The sequence below is a fragment of the Idiotropiscis lumnitzeri genome, chromosome 19 (assembly GCF_059441095.1).
Source record: "Idiotropiscis lumnitzeri isolate Australia: NSW breed Sydney's pygmy pipehorse chromosome 19, RoL_Ilum_1.0, whole genome shotgun sequence".
Lineage (NCBI taxonomy): Eukaryota > Metazoa > Chordata > Actinopteri > Syngnathiformes > Syngnathidae > Idiotropiscis > Idiotropiscis lumnitzeri.
This window is the reverse complement of record NC_142409.1, coordinates 6,022,760-6,049,915: the sequence shown is the minus strand read 5'-3', so window position 1 is coordinate 6,049,915 and position 27,156 is coordinate 6,022,760. Positions and strand designations below refer to the sequence as shown.

Genomic DNA, 27,156 nt, shown 5'->3' with positions numbered 1-27,156 from the left:
TCTATAGAAAGTCAATGACCGAGCGGTGTACGGTGTTCCGGGCTAATCCCAATGCTGTGATGTCATTCCTCTTAGCAACTCTCCAGCTGTATCGTCTTGTGTAAAAGTTGGAGGAGGAATAATGTCATTGGCTTGGCCTGGAACTGTGAACATTAAACATTTTGAAAAGCATGAGTTACAGTGACAGCTCCGCAAGCTGGCTCTGCGCCACAGTTCGCCTTGTGCAAATGTTCATTTTGCCTCCCTTTGCGTGTGCTCGTGCACATTTTGCACACATAGAATGTTTTCACTCTTTTGTTGCCGTGACTTAAACACAATCGGGCAACATCGTTTGCTCCTTCTGATGAAACTCAGGGAAAGCTGCAATCCTTTAAATAAACAACCTTTTTTTTTTTTTTTGCCTCATCATGCTGATGGTTTCACTCCCGAGAACTGAGATTCCTGCCTTGAAACGTGAGCGCCACCCACTAATCTTCTCAGCGTAGCCCAAGTTTGCTTCAAATTAAAGCCACGACACCCCTCCCCGCGGGATTGTCGCGCTCTAAACTTGTTTTTTTTTTACCTCTATTCCCCTCCTCCTCCTTCTCTTTTTACACCCTTCTTCTCCCTTGCTGTTTCTCATATTCTGATTCATTCCTCTTGATTATATGGTATCATGGGCGCCTTGCTCGCTGTCATTACTCATTCCCTCCTAAGTGATTATGCTTTGGTGGGGCGGCCCAGTGTGGATGTACTAAAGTGTAAGCCAAGATCAGGCTGAGTAATTCAGGGGAGGAAAATGTAGACTATTGGCCTGGGAGGACTCTCTCCTTTATTTCTGAAGCTGATTACATCTCGCAGAATGAACAGGGTGGAGTCGGAGAGCTTTGATATCATGAGGCACTTATCCACTTGGAGTGTGTGAAGATACAGAGCCGAAGGCCTTTTGAAAAGATCATCGGGTTGTTGGTACCCATCTGTCGATGACAAAAAAAAAAAAAAAAAAAAAACAATGGTCATGGAAGGAACTTCAATCTGACAAAGATGAATAAATTACAATTGACTGAAAATTAACCAATGAAAATCGGTCATTGCTTTTGAATTAGGATTCAACAGAATTATTAAAATAAAAAAATCGGAAAAGCTTGGAAATGAAAAATAATAATGTAATTTTGTCTAATTAGCATCACAGGTGTCTACAACCAATCACTGATTCAGTCTCTTTAATCGGTGACAAGAAGTCACTGTGCTACCCTAAACATGGACCAGTAGTAGCAAAGTAGTTTCAGAGGAGATTAGAAAAAAGAATTATAGACGAGCATGTTGAAGGTAAAGTAGGACAGATAATATGAAGGGTCACATTATTTTTACGCCACGTTATCAAAGCAGGTATATTATTACTTATAATACCAGAATCTTTTCACACAAGTGTTGATACTTCTACCTAAGTACACCGTGCGAGTACTCCCACCTCTGGTCATTAGCGCAACGCAGCGTTAATCATCACTCCATGTTTGCACGGCATGCATTGATGACAGCGACCGAGTTGTTTTCAAATCCACTTTAGTGCAGAAGGGATTCACAGGGGAGAAAAAAAAAAAGCACATTCCTGTCCGCATTACGTCATGATGTGGTGTAAAAAGTGAGCCACCCATCTGCATAGGAAAGGAAAAACCTCATGCGAGCTAAAAAGGTAGTTTAGCACAGACAAAAACAATAGTTCTGATAAGCGAGGGCGTTCTTGTTCGAGAACTTGTCCAATTTTTGACTTTTGCAGTCTTGCAAATGATGGGAGAGGATCAGAACTGTGACTTGCACATCCTTATCACTGATATGACACCGCATATATGGAATAATGAGGACCTGCTAATCAGCCTGGATCATATTACAGAAAAGGACAATTATTTATTTATCTTTAAAATCTCTAGTTTGACTCTACAGCACAAAACATTCGTGCCAACATTGTCCAATTTGGATTTTTTTTTTCCCCCCCAGTGCAGCGGTGCATTCACGTTTGCGTCAGCACATAAACGGCCCGTGTGATGTTTCATGTCAAGGGAGGTAGCCTTGATAACACGGAGCCACTTCAACGCCCCGGCTTCACTCTGCGCCTAACAAAAGAGACGAGACCGACAAACAAGGAGTCAAAACAAGAGCTTGTCGCACCTTTTTTCGCGGCCCCCCAGCTGGGACCGCACTTAACAGTCAAGCGCAACATTTTGGAGCCTGGAGGTGTGCGGCTCAGAAACATACAACTACGTCAGCATTTCCTCACGTTTCCCTTGTTTATCCACAAATAAAAAAAAGGAAATGTTTGGCTTCGTCCCAAGTTGACTGACATAACTTGAATTGACTTAGGAGGAGTCGGTGTGTGGGGTGCGATTGGTGGCCGGATGCTCATTGTGACGAAGCGTATTTTCGTGGCGAGCGGGTCTCGCCTCTTCTCGCGCACTGAATCATTATGTTGTTCATATCGTCCTCATTGAAGGGGAAAACATTTGTATCTAGTTTGAATTTTAGTCCTTGGAAATTTTAAGACCTGCCCTGTGCATCCAATCAGAAATGCAAGAGAAGCTGAAAATAATCATCTTAAATTTCATTAAAAATACAAATTGGTTCATATTTCTGTTTAAATCAAGTCATCTAAAGTCATATATTTTGCCTTATTTTTTTACAGCAATGATAATCTTGTTTTAAGCAGCAGGAAGTTGTGGGCTTAAAAGGAGTGAATTTTATCACAACAGAGATATCATATAAAATATTAATCGTAGCCACGATAGTAATAGAAGTGCAAAAATCTCTTGGTTTTCTTCCATTAGGGTCACGTGAGCAGCACCTTGTGTTCCTGACACTCCAGTGTGGGAAACAAAATTCTGCAATTCTCAGCTGTTACATACCCACACTTCCGTTCGCCAATAGACAACCTCTTTGACAGGATTGGAGCTTGAGTGTTTAGAAGGCACCGTCCAATTCTCCTAATAACCATAGAAACAAATGACAGTGCTCATATTGTTTCACGGCTTTGTTATGGCGCACCAGAGGAAGCCCTGGAAGATGACGAATATTCACAGAGTGTTGGTGCTCCACCTGTTACCGTCTCCAAGGAGAGCATACAGCTGGCCTTGTCCGTCAACACACGCAGTCCTCTTAACACAATACGAAAGTAAAGGAGAAAACACTGCAACGCATTTTTTTTCTGTTTTTTTTTTTTAACAATGGTAAGCCAGCAGCCTACTACATCTTAATAAAATGATTCCCACGCAATCTGCTTACGTATATATGCTCGTTCACTAGAAGAAAAGTTGCATAGTTAAAGTTTATCCACTTATAAGTTGGGAAACGTCAAAATAGCCATAGGCCCGCTGGATGTTTTTTTTTAGGGCCTGCCGCATGTTCTAATAATGACATTAAATATGGCCGACATCAAAAGGTTTTGTTGCAGACGATCCCAAACTGAGATTCAGATTTTTTTTTTTTCCTCTTTCATTGATTCAAATTTGTTGACTTCCATCAGATCAATATGTTTAACTCATTCACTACCAGCAAAGTAAAAACACATTTTTGACGTCTTTAGCCGTCAATGGCAGTGAGTGAGTTAATCACGTGTCATCCACAAAAGTAAAATGGCCCGGCTTTGGGACAGGAAGCTTGCTTGCATCCAACAAAAAACTAGAGCTACAGGCTAGCTCTGCTCTTACAATGGGAACAACAGGTTAAGTTTTTATTTCAGAAATACTAAGTGCAGGCTCCTCAAGAGCAACGTGTGTTTCTATTCTCATTAGATGTACATGCATATACTGCACCCAAGCCCAAGGTCATGATTTATCGGTAATTATGTGTCCCTTACTCTGCAAAGACCTTAGACAAAGTGTAAACACCGGTTTACCATTCAGTTCTTTCACAGAGCATGATGGTCATACTTTGTATTAGTCCCTGCAATCTTCGACGAATGAAAGCCTTCATTGTTTGATTTTGTGCGGCTCAATACATGAGGTTCACCTTTTAATAAATCTGCGCCATTGAGCGTGGTAATCGCGTTTCTTATGCTGTTATGGTTTCATAAATGCACCTTGTGCGCAGCGCATCCTTGGAATTTCTAACGAGTGCATTCTGTCGCTTCCTAGTGAACGAAGACTGTGTGTCAGACGGCGAGGATGACGTGAGCACAGACGCCTTGGTGGAGGAGATGCTTCAGCAAGGGGACACAGCCGTCATTTACCCTGAGGCCCCGGAGGAGGAGCTGCAACGCCGCGGCACTCCTGACGCCAGCATTCACGATGAAAATGGTATAGGACCGTTACCAAAGTGCTTTTGCTCTGAAGAAGTTTTTTGGTCTATCTGAAACACATGGCACTGATAGACGCAATATACCTTGTGCTCCTCCATGGTCTGATGGATGACTAAGAATGCCCCTGAGATGCTCAATAGAGTTTATGTCTAGAGAAATGATTCAATAGCTCATCACCTTAAGGAGCTATATTGTGATTGCAGTAAGCAGTATGACAAAGTGTGAGCGCCACATGCCAAATTTGACACATACTTCCCATTCACACTTGAGACTTTGACATTGAGTCACGTGAAACCACGTGGGGGGGAAATAACATTCACAACCAGCCCCGGCAAAAAAAAAAAAAAAAACTTTTTGACGTCTATATCCGTCAATGGCAGTGAATGAGTTAATTGAGCACAATTCTGACTTTTCACTCAGGGCTGTACTCACTTTTGTTGCTGCCTATTTTGACATTAATGGCTGCGTTGAGCTATTTTGCATGGACACTAAATTTGCAGGTCTTATGAGGGGTGCTCACTTTTGCAACATGCTATACACACAGTCATTTGGCAATGTGAAATGTCCAATAGTGTAGTAATACTGATAAATAATAATTGTGCAAATAACGTAGCATAACCAAGCTTGATTTTTCATGGATTCATATTGCCGCATTAACTAGATTAAAGGTGAATTAGATTTTTCCTCTATGCAGCCTTCGGAAGAAAAAGATTCGACAATCTATTTTTATTTTGGCTGCAGTGAATCTCACATTAATTCTCTACCTGGTTGCATCTCACCTCCGGCGCCAGCCATCCCCCCCCTCCTTCATTAGCAACACTTTGCAACATAATTACCCACACCTCGCTGCTATTTGTAAAAGCAGCACGCCAATTGACTTTTGTGGCCTCTGGCCATGTAACTCTTACCTGCTATAACAGCGGGGGGAAGAGGGGGGGGGGGTGTAAGCAGAGAAACGGCAACACCTGAACAAATCTGTCACATCTGTGTGAGCACTGACTCATGGCTACCTGTGCGATAAGGTGTGTGTGTGTTTCCATCCCGGGGCCCTCACCTGTGCCGCAGGGAAACTTAATACATCACCTGTTAAAGTAATGTTTCACCCGTGTGGGAGCTTGACTACTGCGGGATTCAATCCGGTCTTTCCAAAATAATTAATTCTACGATCGGTGATGGGAAGTTTTTTGATCTTTTTTTTTTTTTTTTAATTCTACAGAAGTTGAATCGAATCATTACATTTACCAGATTCTTTATTCCTCCACAAGTATCTGGGTGCAGAGTGTAAGCACTTTTGCCACCTTTATAAATGGCAGAGGGTGTAATTTATGAGCCCAAAAGCCAAAATGGCATCCCTGTGTTATTTTGTTTCTGTTGTCTCGGTCATCAACTTGGAGCCATTTGGTTACCTGTGTTGTGTTTACCTGCGGGGGAGGAACTCTCACTGGTTGGTGCGAAAGTAAAAGAGTGTTGTTTCACCCTTTCCCCCTCCACTATCACATCTCCACCTGATGTTTTTTTTTTTTTTTTAATTCCACTCAGGAACTCCAGATTCCTTCTCTCAGCTGCTCACCTGCCCCTACTGTTCACGGGGCTACAAGCGTTACAGCTCCCTGAAGGAGCACATCAAATACCGGCACGAGAAGACCGAAGAATGCTTCAGCTGCCCCGAGTGCAGCTACACTTTTGCACATCGCGCACAACTGGAGAGACACATGACGGCACACAAGCCAGGAAGGGATCAGGTAATTGAATCGGTTCAAGAAAATAGCGGCCTCTTAAGAGCGCAATTTGAATCCTTGAATCTAGTAGCCCCATAATATACTATAATAAAATATAATAAAATATTATAAAATATAATAAATTATAATAACATTTATTAAAATATAATAAATTATAATAAAAAAATTATAAAATATAATAAAATAGAAACGCTAAATAAGCCATATTTAATTATAGGATAATCATGTTTTCCAATTGTCTGCAGAATTATTTTTCTTCTATTATAAAATATACTCCCAATAACGGTCCCACACTAATGTTTTTGACATGATTTTACAAACGTAGAAATTCAGACAAACTGTTCTGGAAGTGGATTTTTATAGGTTGGCAGCTCTGCTAAGGGGCTTATGTCACTCATTTTCAGCTTTTTTTTTTCAGCTTGCAATTCACCTCAGTGTCTTTCTTCCATTGTCTAAAAATGAGGCATAAACACACAATTTGTGGTGGTTCAGAATCAGCTTTTAGTACTCTTTGCTAACAGCTCCTCGAGTGTGACTGAGCTTTCCCCTGAGAGCTGAAGATGAAAAGACTGTGCCGGGATAGAGCTTTGAGGAAAGGGGAAATATATATAAAACTGATTCACCTCACATTAAAAAAGGTCATCTAAAAAATAAATAATAACAAAAGTGTGACGTCATCGCCACATCCTTTCACAACGTGATACTAAATTACACAACCATCCATGGAAACATACCGCCATGTCTTTTTCCAAAACATGACGCTCAAACGCGAACTTTTGTCCCCGATTGATTGATGACATTGTGTCATGAATTAGTAGCGGTTCAAAGGTTATGTTGTCATTGTGTATCTCACTGACTGACCCCTCTCTGCCTGGTTCAACAGAGACACATCACACAGTCGGGAGGCAATCGCAAATTCAAGTGCACTGAATGTGGCAAAGCGTTTAAATATAAGCACCATCTCAAGGAGCACCTACGCATTCACAGTGGTGAGTGGCCAATCCTCCGTCACCATGGAAGTGGAGCGTGTTTTGTGTGCGTGTGTTTTAGCCAGTTGCCGATAATTATCCTTCGTGTTTCAGCCTAATGTGTACGCCTCGTTAATGTAACTGTTTCTTTAAGCATTATGACTGAGCAATTAAAGAAGGGCATTTCCCAACTGTGTCATTACGTCAGCATTCCAACATCAGTGAAATGCATGAGAGCTTTTTTTCCATCTTGCGTCTCTCGCCCGGTCTGCTCATTTAGCTTCATTAACTAATGGCCACGCATCCTTCTCACTCCCTTATTTGCTCTGTGCCGCGCAGGAGAAAAACCCTACGAGTGTTCCAACTGCAAGAAGCGCTTCTCCCACTCGGGCTCGTACAGCTCGCACATCAGTAGCAAGAAGTGCATCAGCCTCATCGCGGTCAACGGCAGACAGCGACTGGGCAACGGCAAAACCCAGACCCAGGTTCAGACGCCAATCCTTCCCACATCACCCTCTGTCCTCCGCACGCAGATTAGAGAGAAGCTGGAGCACAGCAAGCCCCTACAGGAACAGCTGCCCCTCAACCAGATCAAAAGCGAGCCTATGGACTATGAATACAAACCCACGGTTATGACCTCCCCGGCTATGGCTGGTGCGAACGGCGGAGTTTACAGCGGAGGGGCAGCAGCTCCTCTGCAGGGCACGGTGCAAGCTGTCGTCCTGCCCAACGTGGGACTGGTGTCACCCATCAGCATCAATATAGCAGACCTTCAGAATGCTCTCAAAGTGGCCGTGGACGGTAATGTTATTCGCCAAGTCCTGGAGAGCAACGCCAAAGGCCAGGGTCAGGTCAGCTTGGGGTTAACCACTGGAACGCTCCACCCCTCCCAGCAGCAGCTCATCTCAGCTATTAGTTTGCCTATTGTGGGCCAGGATGGAAATGCAAAAATCATTATCAACTACAATTTAGACCCCAACCAGGGCCAACTCACAGCGCAAAACCTGAAGAAAGAGCATGAGCCCTTCTCAACTCCTCAGCCAACCACAGAGTCTTTCAAGTGTCAGAAACTCCCTGAAGACCTGACCATCAGGACCACGAGGGCCACTGATCCAAAAGAAGAGGATAAAACCACTAAAACTTGTCTCCTATGTGATAATTGTCCCGCTGGGCTGGAAGGACTCCATGCCCTTAAACACTGCACGAAAGAAAGTCTCAGACTCAACGGAGAGTCTGCTGTTGCCGCCCTGCTGTCCGACGGAGGACTTTCCAACCAGCCCAAGAACCTCTTGTCCCTGCTCAAGGCCTACTTTGCCTTGAATGCAGAGCCCACCAAGGAAGAGCTGGCCAAGATCTCCGACTCAGTCAGCCTCCCAATTCACGTTGTTAAAAAGTGGTTTGACAAAATGCAGGAGGGTCAAATATCACTCGGTGCCCCAACTCCCCCTTCAGAGGAAGAGGATGCCTGCGATAACAACAGCGTGGTCTCGCTCATCCAGGGGAAAGCCTCCATGAGTCCGTCTGTGACTCAGGACAGTCCGACAGAAGCAACCCCAGCGGAAGTCAACGGCAGCCACAGCTCTCCGGCTTCTCCTTTACCACTAAACCAGAGGGGTGATGGTCTCCTCCAAGACTGGCCCCCTCATAGCACTGACGCACCACTAGACCTATCCCTGCCAAAGCCTGACAAAGAGGAAACCGAGGCCGTGGTTGTCAAAGCCCGCAATTATCCCCCGCCTTCCTCTGTCTGTACCAATCTGGTTGAACCTTTGAACTTAACTTGCACAAAAAAAGATGCGTCGCCACTCTCATGTTTAGGCTCCAGCACTGTCGCACTGTACGCCAGTCCGCCAAGTGCCAAACCCCTCAATATTGTGACCACTCAACTCCCCACGCTGGTGGCCATTGCCGACCAGGGCCGTATGCAATGTCTAAGGGCACTTACCACCAACAACAAACAGACTATCCTGATCCCGCAGCTGGCTTACACCTACACCACTACGGCGAACAGCCCCGCTGGAACCGAAACGCAGGAAACCATCCACCTCAACGGGATTAAGGTTTGTATCATTCACTTTTAAACACGGGGAAAGATTCTCTGCCGACAAATTGATGAACAACCGTATGGCTCGATCAAGCGTGTCTAATATATCTGACTGCTTGATATATGTTACACCAAGGGAAATTTTGTTAAAAATTGGTCTGGTTCTGACTGGTAGTTTTTAAAACCCATCACAGTCAAGAACCGAAGCATGAAAGAATGCATACGATACTTTGTAAAATACCGATTATTACTTTGGGAGCGAAACGTATTATTGTTTGGTAACTCATTCCGATTCACTTCTTCCTGTGTGAGGTGATCAAGCACCTTCATTTGATAAGAAAGAGATGAATTCCAATAGAAACTTTGAGTTCAGTTCTTTTTATTTTCATTTTACACCACCTTTGCTATCCAGAACTGTAACAACATAGTAATAACTAATATTAAATAAATGATTTAAATGTAGAATTGATAGAAGTCATCTCTTGATAAAAATAAAATAAAATAAAAATAATGATATAATAATAATAATAATAATAATAATAATGGCCCTCAGGAGTAGCTATTCATTGTGCAGGCACCGTAATGGTCAGGCAGTGATGGATGTAGATCTCTGTGGGTGTGTGAGTGATCTTCTGGTCCGTCACCCAAAGGACACAAGGATGCACTTTACTGTTGAGTCCCTTATTGATTGGCTGGAATCTTTTTCAACGCAGCACCTCTGCCTTTCACATTGATTTATTGTTGGTGTATTATACGTTTGTGTTAAGTGGATTGGCGTTGGACTAGGCTGTAAAAAGAAAGGCGCGTATTGCTTTCTTATTCACAACTCATTGTCTTTCCCCAGCACCACTGGGTGTGTTTTACAGTCTCGTAAGTGAATGGAGAAGTTGTTTCTTTCTTGACACTGGAAAGTTAAGTGAAATGCTTTATCAGTTTTGTAGAAATGCTGATCACGCCTGGGGTGTAAGAAATATTGAGTCGCTTACAACACCTAACCAACGGTCACAATTATAATCACAAGCGTGTCGTGTGTTAATCAATATACCAAATCAAAGTAAACATTTTTTTTAATTGCATACTTGCATCATAAAATAACTTTTTCACCATCTGATGTTGGTGACCTGAATTTAGATGTCGGAACACGGCCTTATCTTTCACTGAACCTATGCTAGCGTAATAGTCAATTATCAAAAAATTTATTATAAACATTTCTAGGCATGGAAAAAAAAAATGTTCATACACTATGTTTGACTCTAAAAAGCTACATATGGTCCCAGTAAACAGTAAAATTTGAGCACAGCTTAAAATTCTGCACAAAATTTATTATGGACAATTGCACGCTGAATATTTCAACTCTCACTTTTTACTCTGTTTACTTGGACCAAATAAAGTTTGTTTGGGAGTGAAATTTAGTCTCCGAAATTTACTGCGTATGCTACGATGCAAACCCGTATTTCGTAAACTGGGCCTAGTCAGTGACATAGTTGGCTGCATTTTATTTTCTGAGTCATTCTTTGTTTTTCCCACCTTGACACCGTCAGCGTCAGTAATAATGTCTCTGGTCCCCCCCAGGAAGAGAAGCAGGAAACGAGCTCAGAGGGCATGTCTGCTTTGGAGGAACACAACGACTCGGACTCGGGCCCTCTGCGCAAGAAAATTAAGAAGACCGACAGCGGCATGTACGCCTGCGACCTGTGTGACAAGATCTTCCAGAAGAGCAGCTCGCTGCTCAGACACAAATACGAGCACACAGGTAATAAATGGCAATTGTTTCATTTCCCAGCCAACAAAAGCAGATCGCGTCTCACCATCAGTCAGCTTCTGGGCCTCGGAACATTGAGTCAGAGTGCAATTGAAGGGGGATTTTACAGCAGGTATTACTCAACACGCACAGAAGAGTTCTGTGACGATCTTTCCGCCAACTCCACAAACTCTGCACTGCCAGCTTCTCGGATGAAGCGTCAAATTCTGTAAGAGGCGAGCTCTGGTAGTGATTTGGATCGTTTTGAGCCAAGTGCAGGTCAACCCTCTCCGAGGCGATTTACCATTTTCCCCTCGTTTATTTCCCCGATAGCTGGCGAGCAACCGCTGTTTTCATCTCCGAATGAGTTCAGTTTAGGTGAAACTAGCCCTTCCATGTCCTGGATTAAGTTTCCTCAAAGGCTTTGAAGCAAAATTGTTTTGCTTCATTAATTCGTTTTCATATTATGTTCACCTTGGAAACAAAGCACTGTACAGTTTTCCTCCTAATGCTGCTTTTTTTTTGCACAACGATCTTATTTTTTTTCCTCCAAAATAAATTACACTTACAGCAGGGAACACCATTAATTGAACCTTTAAAAGTACTCAGACTTAAATGACAGTGTCGGAGATGTTCGTATTTAGTATTTCGCAGTGAAAACGTATTGTGCAATCTTTGGACGAAGTGTTGGGTTGATCCAAACTTTTTTGTTTTTTTTCTTCTCAACAGGGAAACGACCACACGAGTGCAGCATTTGCACCAAGGCGTTTAAACACAAACACCACTTAATCGAACACATGCGCCTCCACTCGGGGGAGAAACCCTACCAATGCGACAAGTGCGGCAAACGCTTCTCCCACTCGGGCTCGTACTCGCAGCACATGAACCACCGCTACTCTTATTGCAAGAAGGAGTCCCAGAGCCAAGGCGGAGGAAGGGACAGCCCGGAGGAGGACACGCTGAGCCGGGTGCGGGGCTCGCACCTCGCTCCTTTCCAGATGGACTCTGACGAGCGAGGGAGCAGCACCAGGGAGGACGAGGAAAGCGAGGAGTTCGAGGAGGAGGAAGAGGAAAGTGCGGTGGACATGGATGACATCCAGGTGGTGCAGATAGGGGACGACGGCAACGTGGCCGAGGAGAAGACGGCCGAGACGGAGGACGCCGCCGACACGAGACAAGAAGCGGAGGGAGACGAGGCGATGGCACGAGAGCGAGAAGGCGACAAAGAGGAGGAGGAGGAGGTCATGGGAGAGAGCGGGGGAGACGCCATCGCGGCTTGTGAAGACGACGAGAGGCAGGAGAAAGAGAGTGACTAAAAAGACAAAGAGGAGCAGTCGGACTCCTGCTCGCTCGTGACAGCTCGCTTCAGTTCACTACTGTGTAGAAATCCAGGTGTGCCTGAAAATTGAAAAAAAAAAAAAATCCTAGTGACTTTTCCACAGGAAGAAAAAGATTTCTCAAATCCATTTGTAAAGAGAAAAATATGAAGAATGCAAATTTTACTAAAGGAAGGAAATGCATTATACAGACTTTGGAAGCTAGAGCCGACGAGTTTTAGATAATGTTTTATTACTAAAACACCTTGGTTCATTTCTTTTTGTCAGTGTTACTAATTTTGCCACTCATATGTTAACCCTTAAATGCTGTACAGTTGGGAGATATTTCTATACCTTTGTATTGCCAATGAACATAAAAAAAAAAAAAAAGTCAGTATTTTATTAAGTTGGAAGGAAAATCCTGTGCACTACAAGTGGCTTGGTTTACGTGACGATCGAGCAGTTGAGTTGTGTTTTCTACCCTTCAGTATTAGCGATGCCACCACCACCACCACCACGTCACACTTCTTTTGGGTTATTTGTGTTTCGGATCAGATTGTGAGCCTTAAGAATAAAAATCGGCAAGAGGACGGGTCTTTATAGCCATTAGTGTTTTTTTTGTTTTGTTTTTTTAACAGGTTTCTGTACAAACCGTTGACATTTTGGGACAAAAGCGATTTCACATTCTCACATTGGTATAAACACGGGGGGTCGAAGAAATACAGGACTCATTAAACAGACAAATTTTATTTTTATTTTTTTTAATAAGACCTCACTATTGTTGTAGCATCAACATAATTGAATTGATTGAAGTCAATACTGTATTCGCGAGAAGAAATAAACATTTCATGACTGCGGTTCTAATTACCAGGCTCCTTTTAAAAACGTTCTGCTTTTATTTTTGTATTTTTCTCTTTTTTAACAGCACAATCATGGTTTACGTTGAGTACAGTGACAAAAATCAAGCATTTATCAATTGAGGAAAAAACATTTAGCAAAGTTCAACTGAGACATTTTGCCATAAGATTAATAAGGATGTAAAGTTTTCGTTGATGAGCTTGTTGCTATCCAAGTTAATAAACAGGCGGAAGAACCGTAAAAACCTTTCCGTCTTTTGGTTTTTTATTCTGGTACTGTCATTCTTTGCGTTTTACTTTTGTACAAGAGAATAAGCATTTTCCCAAAATGTCAAAATGATAAATGTTTAAAGGTTAGCTTTTAAAAAAAAAAAAAAAAAATTTTTTTAAACGTATACAAACACCCCCACACCTGAGCCTTATGCAAAAATAAAACAAGAAAAAAGAAAGATGCATATGAAAAGTGCCATTATGTTATGGAAGCTGAGCAGCTAAGATCAGGTATTAGCCGGTCCCAGATCAGCCAAGTCAAGATTTCCACATTTTTCCATATTCCAACTGTTGCATCATTTTGGAAACGTATTTCTAATTCGAGCGGGAATTAGCACACATGACTTCTAAAAGTGTGCGGCCTTCTCGAAACTTGTTCAGTGCACTTGTTTTAACACACAATGATCAAATGTCTCTTCAGGTAATGTGGGCAAATTCCAAGAGTTTAATTCAACAATGTTTCAGTATTATTTTTGGCTTGTTCTGTTTTTGTTTTGTCTTTTTTTTTTCCAGTTCCTGTGTTTGTACTGTTATGTCCAGCATTTGCAGTATTATTGCCCCTTCCCAAAAAAGAGATGGGTTTGTCTGTTTTAGTCATATAGAACTTTTATATTTATGTGTCTTATTTTTTTATATTTCTTTATGGTTTATTTATTACACTATGTAGTGTACAATACTGTAGTTTGTATTAATACGATAATATATTTTAGTATGGGATTTGAAAAAAAAAAAAATTCAAAGGAAACTTAACCACAAGCTTGAAACAAATGAGACTCCGGCATACTGAAGTATGTTTTGTTTTGTTTTTCTCTCCAACAAATAACCCCCTCCAAGCCTGAGAAATTGGAACCTGTGACCTCTTTGCATCCATGCTCATGTTACTTTAGTTTTCCTCTCTTTATATGAAGCTACTGAACTTTTTTGAACAAATAATTGTATGTCTAATAGCATGAGTGTGCTGTTGTATTGAAGGATGAACCGTAACCACCCAAGCTGTCCTGTTTGCCAAGCCAAAATACTATTGTTCCTATGCTTTTCTTTTTTTGGTGCCAACATGTTACTTTCTACGTCATTGTCAAGACCATGCCCACTTTTATAAACCCCTCCTCTTAACACCATCCTTTTTTTTTGTTTTTTAAAATTGTTATCGTTTTTTCTTCCTTTTTTTTAAATGACTCCCCATCTCACAATAAAATACACCAAATACAAACGTGTGGGTTTGTGATGATGTCGTCATAAGGGTTTTATATTGTATGTTATATTTAAAAAAAAAAAATTCAAATTTTTTTGTAGCAGACTGATTGCAACGAAATCGAATGTTATATTTATTTATTTTTTTTCTGATAATTTTTTTTGTCGCAGGCCGATTGTGATAATGGACATTTGTTTGGCATATAGCCACCTTCAGAAAACTTGTCCAGACTGTACAGGCAGCAGGTTAAGAATAATTTAACGCGTTCTATGAAAGCAAAAGAAGTTGAATCAACATTGGGGGGGAAAAAACGGAACGGAGCATTTTTAAAATTCAAAATAACGTCTTTTTTCATCCAAGAATATGTAGATTTTGTGTGCTTTTTTTTTCTCGAATCACCCAAAAATTTTGCCATCATTGACAGGGGTGCTTTCAGATTTGGTTTGCTGTATGACCTTTTTGAAATCCAGTGTTAACTCCATATACTACTTGGAAGAAGCGTAGTAATATTTTAATTTGGGCAAAAGTAGCATTTGTCATCATTTTAGGTTAACCACAGGAACTTGCAGTACAAAATATTTTTAGAGGGTACGTCAATTATTTTCTGAAAATATTTCATCAAATGGCTCTCCATACTTTATTAACTTCTTGACTTTTCCACATATGTTGGGCCACAGAAATCCGGAGTTGCCAATGACAGACCCGCCACGGTACCATCCTCATAATTATGATGCATTTTCAAGACACAATTACACAACTACATACTGTTGCTTTGAATTCCGCACAGTAATCTGTCGGGAGCATCCCATTCCAATCAGCGCAGTCTGCTAGTTAGCAGCCCTGCCCAAGGTCAATCCTATTGATCCAGATTAGATTTCCACTCGGGTCAACCATCCCCCTCCTTCAACAACATCCAGCCCGTTCTGCCAGCTTGAATTAATTATGCAATGGACAATAAGAAATCCATAGCGCTTTGAGGAGTTGAAAATGATACAATAGTCGGTCATATTTGATAGGTGTTCTCCCGAGACGCTTCTAACGGGATGTTTTTAAATGATAGTAAAAGTTGGGCGTCGGATTTATTGCAGGGATTTGTTCCAGAGACACTCGCAATGGGTGAAAATCACAACAGACACCATATAAAAGTTTTCTTTGTTTTTTTTTTTTTACAGTTTTATATCCTCTCATACGCTTTAAACACTTTTAAAGAGATTAAAGCACACTCAACCTTATTAGAACGCACTCTTGAAAGTGTTTCATGGCGCCTTTCTTCACTTTTTTGTGGTCGTTTAGATGACTCATAACATCACCTTGATTGAACGAAAAGAACACTCGCTGCGTTCTCCAAAAAGTTATTTGTCACTACTCGTGTAAAACAGACATTTAAAAAAAAAAAACAGGATTTAACGCTCACATTTCATGTGAAACGCCTTAAACAGGCGAATAACAATTCGATTAAATGTTACATGAATTCAATCACTGTCATTAAAATACAGTAAATGCCAAATATATATTTTAAGTGGGGACGATGGCAGCCAACGAGATATCTATAAACCTTCAAACAACTGCTTCTTTACCACACGTGGAGCAGCAACACATACAATCGGAGCATACCATAAAACTCAGAGGCAACAACTATTACTGGAGATTAGTTGGGGACTTTAAGCCTCATCTTGCTGTTAAATATGTTGCATCTCTTCCAGTTGACCTCATTGGAGCACAACAAAACAAAAGGCACACAACTCTACATTCAGACTCACTGTTTACTGCAAAAAATATTGATATATTGAGTGTGTACGTGAGAGAGCATGCATTGTGCCGATTTGACCTGTTATGATATGAGTCCGGAGGCGGGGACGTGTCGACGTTGTGATCGAATGATCTGTCAGAGGTTTGATCCCGCCATCATCATCATCATCCCCAGAGGCTCGTCTGCGGGAATGGAGGAAAAGTGGAGAGATAATGCTTTATAGGACAGCTTGGAGCATAACATTACTGTGTCAAACTGTCAAACAGCATCTTGTAATTGTGCCTATTACCAACGTCTTGTAACAGTGGTCACAAAGCGTCGCTCTAAGCTCCGGAAAGGTCAACGAGTGTGTAGCCTGCAGCTGCATGCAGAAGATGTGTGTGTGTGTGTGTGTGGGGGGGTGCGCGCGCGACTGTTAACAGGCTTTAACTGGCATCCACGACTCAAAAGTGGAGATATTGCCGTATGTTCTGCTGGTCTCAGCATTTCAAAGGAAAATTGAAAAGCTATAACTGCTAAGAGGATATGGAGCGCGCTTGCCAATAATGGTGCAAAGGCCTGATGAAGTATGGCGGCTACCGGGACTCTGACACACCGCCAAGCCCAGGGGACTGAGGCTCCCCGGGGAAATTGAGAGAAAAGCCAAGAGGAGGGGGGGAAAAAAAAGAAGGAGGAGGAGGAAAGAAAGCGAAGCCCGCGTAGAGGAAATAGCAGTCACTTGTGGTCAGGTTCATTTAACGGGGCGCTCGCAGTGACGTCTCAAGAGTGTGCGGAAGTGGAATGGGCCGAGTTAATAAAGAACGTCAACTTGTAAATTGTTGGCATTTTTAAAATTTAGCGTTAAGCACAAACTCACGGAATACTGATCAATAAAGAGAACATTGAACACAAACAAATCATGCATATTTTATATATATATATATATATATATATATATAATATTATGAGACCGACATTTAAGATTTAATGTTCAAACTGATGAATGTTTTTGTTTTGTTTTTTTTGGTTTTTTTTGCAAATATCTCATTTTGAATTTGATGGCAGCAACACGTTCCGAAAAAGTTGGCACAGGGCCGACAAAAGACTAGGAAAGTTGTGGAATGCTTGAGGAGTGCTGTTGGAACATTCCATAGGTCAACAATTTAATTGGAAACAGGTGAGTGTCATGATTTGGTATAAAAGCAGCATCCTCGAATTGCTCGATTGTTCACAAGCAAGGATAGTGTGAGATTTTAATCACTTTGTAAACAACTGATTTAGAAAGTGGTCCAACTGTTTGGGTTTGGTTTAGTAAGAACAATGTTTCTCAACATTCAATTACAAGGAATTGAGGGATGTCATTTACGGTTCATAATATCATAAAAACTTTCAGAGAATTTGGAGAAATCTCTGTATGGCAGCTTCAAGGCAGAGAATTTTTACGTATTGCCACGTGGTCTCAGAAATGATTACAAAATATATTGTTGGTTAAAGTTTAGCCCCAAATATAAGTTAAAACTGTGCCATGCAACGCCCCAAAAAACACCCAGAAATGTGGACGGCTTCTCTGGGCTGAGCTTTTCAGAGATGGACTGCAACAAAGTGTAAAAATGTGCCGTGGTCTGACGAGTCCAACTTTCAAATTTCAATTTTTTTTTTAATTTTGCCCTCTGGCAAAAAGAGGTTGTCAGCGCAAAGTTCAATAGCCAGCATCTGTGATGGTATATGTGGTTGTTACAGCTCCAGCTGTTGTGAAATTCGCTATATAAATAAAATTGTATTGTATTGGTGCGTTAGTGCCGATGGCATGGGAAACTTGGATCTATGAAGGCAACACATGTTGTGAAAGATTCAACAGACAGGACAATTCAAAATGCAACACAAGGCAAAAAAAAAAAAGAAAAGAAAATTACTAATAATAAAATAACACTTGACAAAGACAATAACTATATAAGCTAAAATTGAATCTGGAATTTCAGCACATGGCAAAGCAAAAATCTTAACACTGAAACTGAAAACTGAAAAAAAAGAAAGGCTCCTGACATTTTTGTCACATAATGAGAGCTGTAGTAACTTTGTAAAGACAACATACTGCTTTGAAACATCAGCCCAATATCGATGGCCTGAATTAGTCGCCAATATATGACACAAACGTCGCCTATACGTGACCATGTGACGTAGTGTAGAAGCGGTCAAATGAGTCCAGGGTCACCACACCCTTGTGCGTAGCAAAGGGTTGATTGGATTGTCATTGCGCTGTATTTAGCTCACACCTTAAACATCGCCGCACAGGATTACCCTTCAGCCCAGCAATATGAAACCAATCGTTAAACCACTCGATCCTTCTTGCTACGTGGTCATTGTGCACTCTCTTGGTCACCTTTTTGCACCCAGTTTCTTCGTCACACCTGTTCACTACTGTTGCGGCTGGACATAAAGTTGGCTCGGCTTCTCGACTAATCATGACAAATGAACCAACACATATGCCTTCAAGCTATGTGCTAGTCTAGCCTTACCATGTGACCAAAATCTTTCAAATCTATAAAGTCCATGTGCAGTATGCATTGGTCATTAACCCAGTTTCAAAGTGAATGCTCTGTAAAAAGTGATATAAAAATTTTTTTAAAAAGACCATTGAGACCAGGTGTCCTGTTCCTCGAGGGCCTGTATCATCCTGCTGCAAAACACCTGATTCAAATGATCAGCGTCGTTATCGAGCTTCTGCAGACCTTGCTTAATATGGGATCAATTGAGTCGGACGTGTTGGACACTGGCCCTTGAGGAACAGGATTGAAGACCCCTGGCTTAAAAGCTATCAAGAGGGACTGAGGGACAATCTAAACTCTAATATTTGTTCCATGATTTATCATCTTTGTCATTATCTCATTTTTCCAGCTGACTTAAACTTTTCCTTCATTTTTTGAACCTTTCCGCAGTATCTTTTAGCTTTATCCTTTATTCCATGTTCAGCCATGTTCGGTCAATCTATATTTTTTCTAGCTGGGGTTGTATTTATATTTGTTTTGCTCCATCCCCATAAGTAGGTTTTTTTTTTTTTTTTTTTTGGTAGGTTTAACATTCTCATTTTCACGTTTCAGCAATGAGAAGCCATTTTGCCTGCAAAGCTGTCTCAACCACCTGCCTAATGTCATCTACTTCGCTTTGTGACTTTATTTGGGTGTCAAATTAGCCACTTTTCGAATGCCTAAACAACTCAAATTAAATCAAGTGGTATCTTCCTGTGTTTGCAAAAGGGGAAACTAACAAAAGGCTGACATGAATCAGAAGCAAAATGTTTGTCACACGTTCACGGCCCCACCCCACAAACCCCAACAACGTACTGTCACTGCTTCAAACGAAACAGAAGTGAGGAACTCTGCTGCCTAAAATCGACACAACCACTGATGAGCCCGCCCCCTCAGGTGTGCAGCTCCACACAGGTGCCACTCATTGTGATCAGCACAGCATTCCAAACCAAAACACTAATTAAATGTGTCCTAAAGTGAGAAATGTGTTCTTTTATTTTACATTCATACTTTAGAATATTAACAAACAAGAAAATACATGTAGCTCAGCTAAAAGAGATTGTTTGAGCCGTGAAGAACCCTGGCACTCAAAACAACACACACACACACACATTGCGTGTCTCTCACAGCAGAACCTTTAAGGCCCGACTCAAGTGGTTCACAACACGTTTCCCTTCAAAACTTTGAAGCTGTTATTTTAAGGTAAAACGACTACGTGCTATTATTGAAGGTGAAATTACTATATTTAATTGCTTTAGTGTTGAGGCCGTTTTTCATGCTTTTATTTCAGGGCGAGGCTCAGGTTTAACTCTCACCACTTCCTCCCCTCGTTACCACACTGCGACTCAAGTAGTGCTAGAAAAACACCAATGTGACCGCTAATACATCGCGAGCCCTGCTTGAGTCTCACATGGTCTGTGCGTGTGTGTGTGTGTGTTTGCAGGTAGAGCCAGGCCTCCCACACTGCTGGGACAACTTGGAACAGCTCTCAGTCCTGACTGGAATAACAAGGAGCTGAAAAGAATTCAATTAAATAGTCGGCTCCTTGAAAAGCTACCGCCCACCTGTTTACACACACACACACATACCTCCTCCTCTTCCCCACGACCACGATCTGCTTTGGTCCTCCCACACACACACACATGCGCCCGAGTAAACATGCACACACAACACACACGTGATAATTTCACCTCTCTCCTGCGTCCTTGTTCCATGCGTGTGTGTGTGTGCGCGTGTGTGTTCTAAGTAATCCCATTGTCCCATCCTTCTCCTCCTCCTCAGAGAAACCCCCCCCACCCCCCACTGCCATGTATCATCTCAAAAGCTGACACCTCATTGGCTGCTGGAGGTCAGAGGATAAACCCATAAAAATGTCTCTTTGCACTCTTTTAAATGTTCACCTTATTGTCCTTAGGATGTCTCATTTCTATGGTTCGTTGCTTCCATTTTTAGGGGTTTATTTATGAAAGCTTTTGACATTTACCATCAGTGTCATTTTCGTCATGTAAAATGTTGGAGAGAAATTCAAGCACTTGTGCAGTGAGCTCCTACGATACTGAGAAATTGTCTGAGTTCTAGAATTAGAATGTCACTCACGGCCAGCAAACTGAAATTCACCAATGTGGGTGTTAAAATATTGGTGACTAATAGTGTACAAGGTCAAAGGTCAGTATCATTACACAACGTTCAGTTGTGGAGGAGTGTCCATGGAATGGGCCCGTCCGTCCCTGAGGATGCGATGTGTGTGGACCAACAAGAGATGAGACAAGTCATGCAGCAAAGCTCCAGATGTGATTCAAGCTTCTGAGTCAGTCAGCAAAAAAAAATAAAAAATAAAAAAATAAAACAATAAAAAAAAAGCAGTTTTAAGTCCGCTTGGGTTCAGGTCAACTCACACACTTTTTCTAATTATTGGAACATGTCCACTTACTGTCCCAGTGTGCTTGATATTTGACTCCTCCCATGCCGGTTGACCTTTAACCTTTGTCTTTGTTTGACTCTGCTGGGAATTTGATGCACAGTACCTCCTGTGTCGATTCCTCCTTTCTGACTGATCAGACTGGAATGTAAAGAAGTAAAAAATCACAGCAACAAAAGAATGCTAACTAGCTAATTAGCTAAATGCTAACTCACACATTGCCCAGGTGCTCAAACGGGCCATCTGTTGACGAAATCAACAAAGGAGGCCCCTCCTTGTTGTCTCCTGGAACATTTTTATGGTGTCTTTTCTTTGCATTATGCTGCAAAACCATTTTTATAACACTAATCAATCTTGTGAATAACAATCAACAGTGACTGACTCGAACAGAGAATGCAGTATATATTACTTTGCTTCCCGAGAGTGTTGAATCATTAATAATATGCCACTGCCAATTTTAATATCACCATACTGTCATAAAGCTCAACGAAAAGGTGCCATTTCTTAAAATATTTATTTTTTAAATGTTGAAGGGCTCACAAAAAGAGCACTTATGTGATCAAGGGCAAAATAGGCCGGTGCCGGAGCACCACTAGAGGTCTACGTATGCACGTGCCTAAATGGAGAACTGAATCATCGCTGTTCAAAACAGCGAAGCACAACTTTATCAACGTGCTCTTTAATGCAGACGATGAATTGTTGACGGGAACACGGCGTTTGTTTAGCCGCTTTCTTATCTCTCGTTGCAGAACAAACAAGACTTAACTCCTCAGTGGGTTGTAAATCAAAACAAATTTTTCCAAAGCACATCAAGTTGGGTTGGCTGTGTGTTATTCTGCCTCAGGTGTTCTTCCCCCTCATCTTGGCCAACTTGTTTATTTTACAAATAATCAGATTTTCAGTGACGCACAACACGGTGAAAAGTCTTAAGTCTTAAATCTGAAATGAAGTCATCATCAACTTGCTGCAGGGACGCCAAAATCAACTCGTCGCCCATTTTCTCCTGACAGATTTGACTGCGGCGTGTGGTTAAAACATTTCTACTGCTTGTTTTTATGTGTCAAAGTCAACGCCCCCGAGGATGGACTACAGTTTCACAGAAATGCGCCTCAAAAGTCACACAAAAACATATCTTGCAAGACTTCACCTCAATGAGAAGCTAAAACACAGGTGTCAAATTTAAGACCTGGGTACAACATCATTTAACGGAGCCCGCTAAAACAAATCATGTCTACTACTTCATGATTCTTGCCAAAATGTGTTATGAAATTGTACATTTACTAACCATAACGTGAGGTATCACAATCTCTTTTTTTGGGTTTCCAAAGCCAACTATTTGACTCTGAGGTGGGAATAAATCTCATACATACAAGTCATTGATTAAAAAAAACACAACTTGGTCAACCCAAGAAAGGATTTTTAATTTCTTAATTCATAAATAAAACTAAATATATTACATAATTATTAATTTTATAAAAATGAGAGCAAAAAATAAATACTAGAAGAATTTACTTGCACGTCTGATTGAATTTTTTTTTTTTTTAAATCTGTCCCTATTCCATAATAAAGCAGCAGTGTGAGAAACATTTTTCCCATGGCAAGAATTGTTTCCCAATCCCCAAAAATTGGAGGTCAACCAGACAATTTGTGTTGGGCCCGAGAGATTCAACTTTGCCCGAAACACTTTTCAGTATCTTCAGTGCTTTCTCACCACATCTAATAAAAATTAGAGTTCATTTCTGCCATTGTCGTATAACTCACAGACACTTTCATTTGCGCTTCTTATCGCAACCTTTCAAATGAACCTCAAATGAGGCTGTAGGCCAGAAGAAATGAAGAAAAAGAGGGGCGGGAATTAAAGATTGTCCTAATCAGAGCAAGCAGCATCCTTTCGTTCCTTCCTTCTCCATCTGTCCCCATTTCCTCCAGCTCTTTTTATTAACACACCATAGGGCTCCCCCCATTAGCACCGCTGACCTTTTGATCCCGGTCAGCCCACCCCCACCCAGCCCTGCGTTGGGGCACAGAAGCTGTGAGTGTTTCCTACGTGGCCGGCGGTCTGCACCCTCCAGGCTGTGTCATGCCTTCTGCCACCCTTGTCATCATTCAACTTGAGGGGACCAAGAAGTCAGTGTTGAAAAAAAAGACAGACTTAGGAAGACATACTTAATTAAATAAGGTGTGATTTGGGTGAGAGGAGGGGGGGCAAAAGAAAGAGCATAAAATTGAAAATATTATTAGTAATCCGACCCTTCATCCAGCGCAGGGAGGAGAACAGGTTGCAGGCCCATCTTCCCGTGCCAGATGGTTCCACATTGACAAATCAATTAGGCTCCACCTCATCATCAAGGGGAGCAGGGGGCTTCGAACGCTAGCCGCCCCCACCACCCTGGGGTCTACTCGGTCAACCACTCCTCCGCCTCTCTTCGCCTTAATCGCCACCCCCACCTTCTGCATCCCACAAAGCTTAGCCTGGGCGACAGAGGGTGAGGAGAGATGAAAAAAAAAACGCAAAGAACAAAGAAACTGGCAACACATGAATCACCTGGGTGACTTCCATGCTAATTCACCAGTGGAGAGGATAGGTGGCAAAGAAAATTGTGTGTGTGTGTGTGTGTTTGAAACACATTTGCCAAGAAGCGCTACTTGTTGTGCTCCTGAGTGGAGGTGGTTGACGAGGAAGGAAGGAGGAGGTAGGAGGATGCTAGGGGAGGATAATCCGAGGAAAATAAGCAGCACAGTGTAGCACAAGTTATGATAGGAGGGAATGTGTGCTCTTTACTACCCCCTAGTGGACCAACATAAACGTGACAAGCGGAAGGTAGCGCCTCACATGGATTTCTTAGCTTTCAACTAAAATGAAGACAATTCCACATAAGAAATATAAATACTTTTATCCATCATGCTTTGCTTTAAAGTCATAGGTGAGCTGGAGTCTAGCGCAGCTGACTTGACTGGTTCTCAGCCAATTGTGGAGCACAACCATTTACACTAAATTAGAGTATTCACGTCACTTCAACTCACCAATTTGCTGTATTTGTCCTCAGGCTAAACCAATAAAAGTTTCCATTTGGCTCCATCTTGGTGGTGTTAAAGAGAACTAAGGAGCTGCATTCAGACAAAAAATAGTGGTGTGGTGCCTCTTGGTGCAAAGTAACTACGTTGAAATTTAGACAAAAGTAGAGCTTTGATGTCATTTTGGTGCCAATGAACTATGTCAACGTGAGCTGTGGAGCCAAGGAGTTATGTTGACTTGAATGAGAAGCTTCCTTTAGACAAAAGTAATGCTTTACCGCAATCATGGTGCAAAGTAATCACGTTGAATTGAGTTGAGGAATTTCATTTAGACAAATGTAGAGCTTTGGAACCAGTTTGGAGGTAATGCTATTCAAATCTTAATTTAGACAAAGGTTGTGGAGCTTTGTTCAGAAAAACTGTGCTTTGCGACCATCTATGTGCCGAGATACGATGTTGAAGTGAATTGAGGAGCTTCATTGAGACAAAAGTAGTGATTTGAAGCCATCCAAGGATATATTGGTGCCAATGAACTACAATGGAATGAACTGAGGAGTTTCATTTAGACTAAAAGTAGTGCTTTGCCACCATCTTGGTCCAATAGGAACTACATGTATAAGGAAGAGAGTTGAGGAGTTTAATTTGGACAGATGTAGAGCTTTGCTGTCATCTTGCGGTAAAAACCTTTTTTAGGAACAACTTCAATCACTCGCAGGCCCCTATCACGCGAACAACAATTTAGCAAGTTCATTTTCACTCCATGTAATCCTTCCTCAGCATACACAGGGAGTCTTGTTCTCTTAATATTTTGGACCGAGCACAAAGACCCATACGGGGGTGTCACTGTGATTTTCATGTCGTCCCGATGACGTCGAGCAAACCTGTTAAATGGTACCGCTAACGCTCCAAGTGGAGGCCTGGAGGGAGCGGAAGGTGGGAGGCAGGTTTATCCGTTGGGGGGGGTGACGGGAGAGATGTGTGGGTGCCCTCCTGGCTCGACTCGATCCCCGCGTCCTTTTACTCATGCAGTCTGGGGGCAGCAACAAGAGAGAAGGCGAGAGCTGCTGCCGAGACCCCGGGGGAGAGATTAGCGCTGACAGCACAACAAAGAAGAAGGATGCCAGCGGCCCTCCGGCTTCTTCGACAAATTCAAATGTAATGTATGGCTTTAACTGCGCCAAGGAGGATCAACATAATATATGATCGACCCACTTTGCGGTGCGCTCGGTTGGCAGTGATGTAAAAGCGATTTATGCCCATAAAAGTGTGCCGGCTAATTAAGTAAGATGTTGGCACGGGAGCAAATCCAATGAGCTTATTTGAGCTCTGGCGAAGAGCAGTCGAGTCCGCCCTCACAAAAGGTTTACCTGCAGCGAGGAGAAGGAAAACTTTCTTTGATTTCACATCACAAATCTCATCCGAGACGTCCATGTGACGGGGCTTGATCCTTTAATTAAATTCTGGTGTGATTTGTTTGGGGGCCACCGCCTTCTCCCCAGCATTACAACATTGGGGTGGTCTGTGTAATTACGCTCGGCCTTTTTCCTCCAATCAGACAGCGCTGTTGAAGACGTCCTAATTAGAGCTTTAGCGGAGGGAGGCGGCACCAGTGGGAAAACATGCGAATACATGAAAACATGTATCATTCTTTAGCTAATGAGACAAAGTAGGGCGGAGGTGCAGAGGGCGAGAGAGAAGCCCGGTTTTACATGAGTCACATTGCAGGAACATTTTTTCGTCCACAATATCAATGACAGAACTGGAAGACCCGTAAACACGGCAAAAGCATGTTGGCCTAATGAGGCCATTTTAGTTTGTTTTTACGTGTTTTGCCAAAGTCAGTTATTTCATAAAATGTATTTTTTTTATCCAAAGTCCTGCTCGGACATTTGGCCAAGTTTACATTTCGTGACTAGAATTTAAAATGATTTACTTATAAATGGTCGTCAACCGTGACTGAATCTGGACTTTAAATCTTACACGATATTTACCTTTTCGCTCGACTTGCTTAAAATGTAGCGCTCTCTGCCCGTAACTTTACTGGCCACAAGTACGGCTTATCGTGTTTTCTTTTCTTTTCCTGCAGGAACGAGCCACTGCTGAATGTTTGATGAGCCACAACTGAATGTCTGCCAAAAGCCGCATTTGCGTGTCCAAACCGCCGGTGCCTTCCGATCAGCGTCGTTGCTCTTTAAAGTCCTTCACAATCCCCCGACCCCAAAATTTCATGTCTGGCTCTGTTTTGACTGGACAGCTCGCCTCAGAATCAACAAAGGCGTCGGAGGTTGGCGGCGCTGAATACCGTGCCGCCGTTCCAACTGCAGACGCAAAAAGGAGGGCCCTCACAATTTCCAAACGAGAAAACAATTAGATCATTTCTATAATTCATGGGCGCGACCGCAGCCTGGTCGCGGGGAGGCGAGGAGTGTTTGAAGTGCTCCATATGCTCACAGTGGTTTCCCCGCCCGATGTCGGCGCTGGCGGGGCCCGCTCGGCGAAGGCTGAGGTGCGGGCAGGTAATGTGAACATGCCATTATGGAACATTAAAGATTAATGGCCGCGGTGATTTCTCCTGGTCCCTCCTGCCTTATTTGCAGGTGGGCTCTCGCCAAAGTGGCTGCGTGAAGAGACAAAATGGCCGGGAGGTTTTAACCGCTCAGCGATTAAGAGCTCGATACCTTCGCCGCTACCTCTTAAAGCATGAGTCAGAGCTGCGGCTTATCCAGGAGAAGGCGATAGATTTTAAAAGATTTTTAAGTGCGTGGACGCCATTAGATGTAATACGTTATACTATAATAATTGACACGTCGGGAAAATATATCAATCAATGGATATATTTTAATATGCAGAATATTCACACTCAAGAAGTCTCACTATTTAGGAATAAATAAAACAATTTTTTTGGGGGTGTGAGAGGTTTATTGGTGATTGAGAGAGTTTTTGGTGTGTTTGTGTGTGAGAGAGATAGAGTTTCTTTTTTTATTGCGCATCTGTTGCGTGTGAGACTTTAGTAATGGTGAAAGTAGGAAACGAGATTTTTTGGTATGAGGGAGAGATTTTTGGCGAGTGTGACA

At 42.1% G+C, this 27,156-nt stretch overlaps 1 protein-coding gene across 1 annotated transcript in view; it reads left to right on the top strand.

The window, feature by feature from the left end:
- Positions 1-14,412, top strand: part of zeb1b (zinc finger E-box binding homeobox 1b) — a 49,238-nt gene extending 34,826 nt beyond the window's left edge. The window contains exons 3-8 of the mRNA XM_088283280.1: positions 4,104-4,265; positions 5,807-6,009; positions 6,890-6,995; positions 7,314-9,034; positions 10,591-10,771; positions 11,489-14,412. Of these exons, the coding sequence (XP_088139406.1) occupies positions 4,104-4,265; positions 5,807-6,009; positions 6,890-6,995; positions 7,314-9,034; positions 10,591-10,771; positions 11,489-12,075 (2,960 nt within the window). The 3' untranslated portion in view covers positions 12,076-14,412. The remainder of the gene's footprint in view (positions 1-4,103; positions 4,266-5,806; positions 6,010-6,889; positions 6,996-7,313; positions 9,035-10,590; positions 10,772-11,488) is intronic.
- Positions 14,413-27,156: the final 12,744 nt, after the last annotated feature.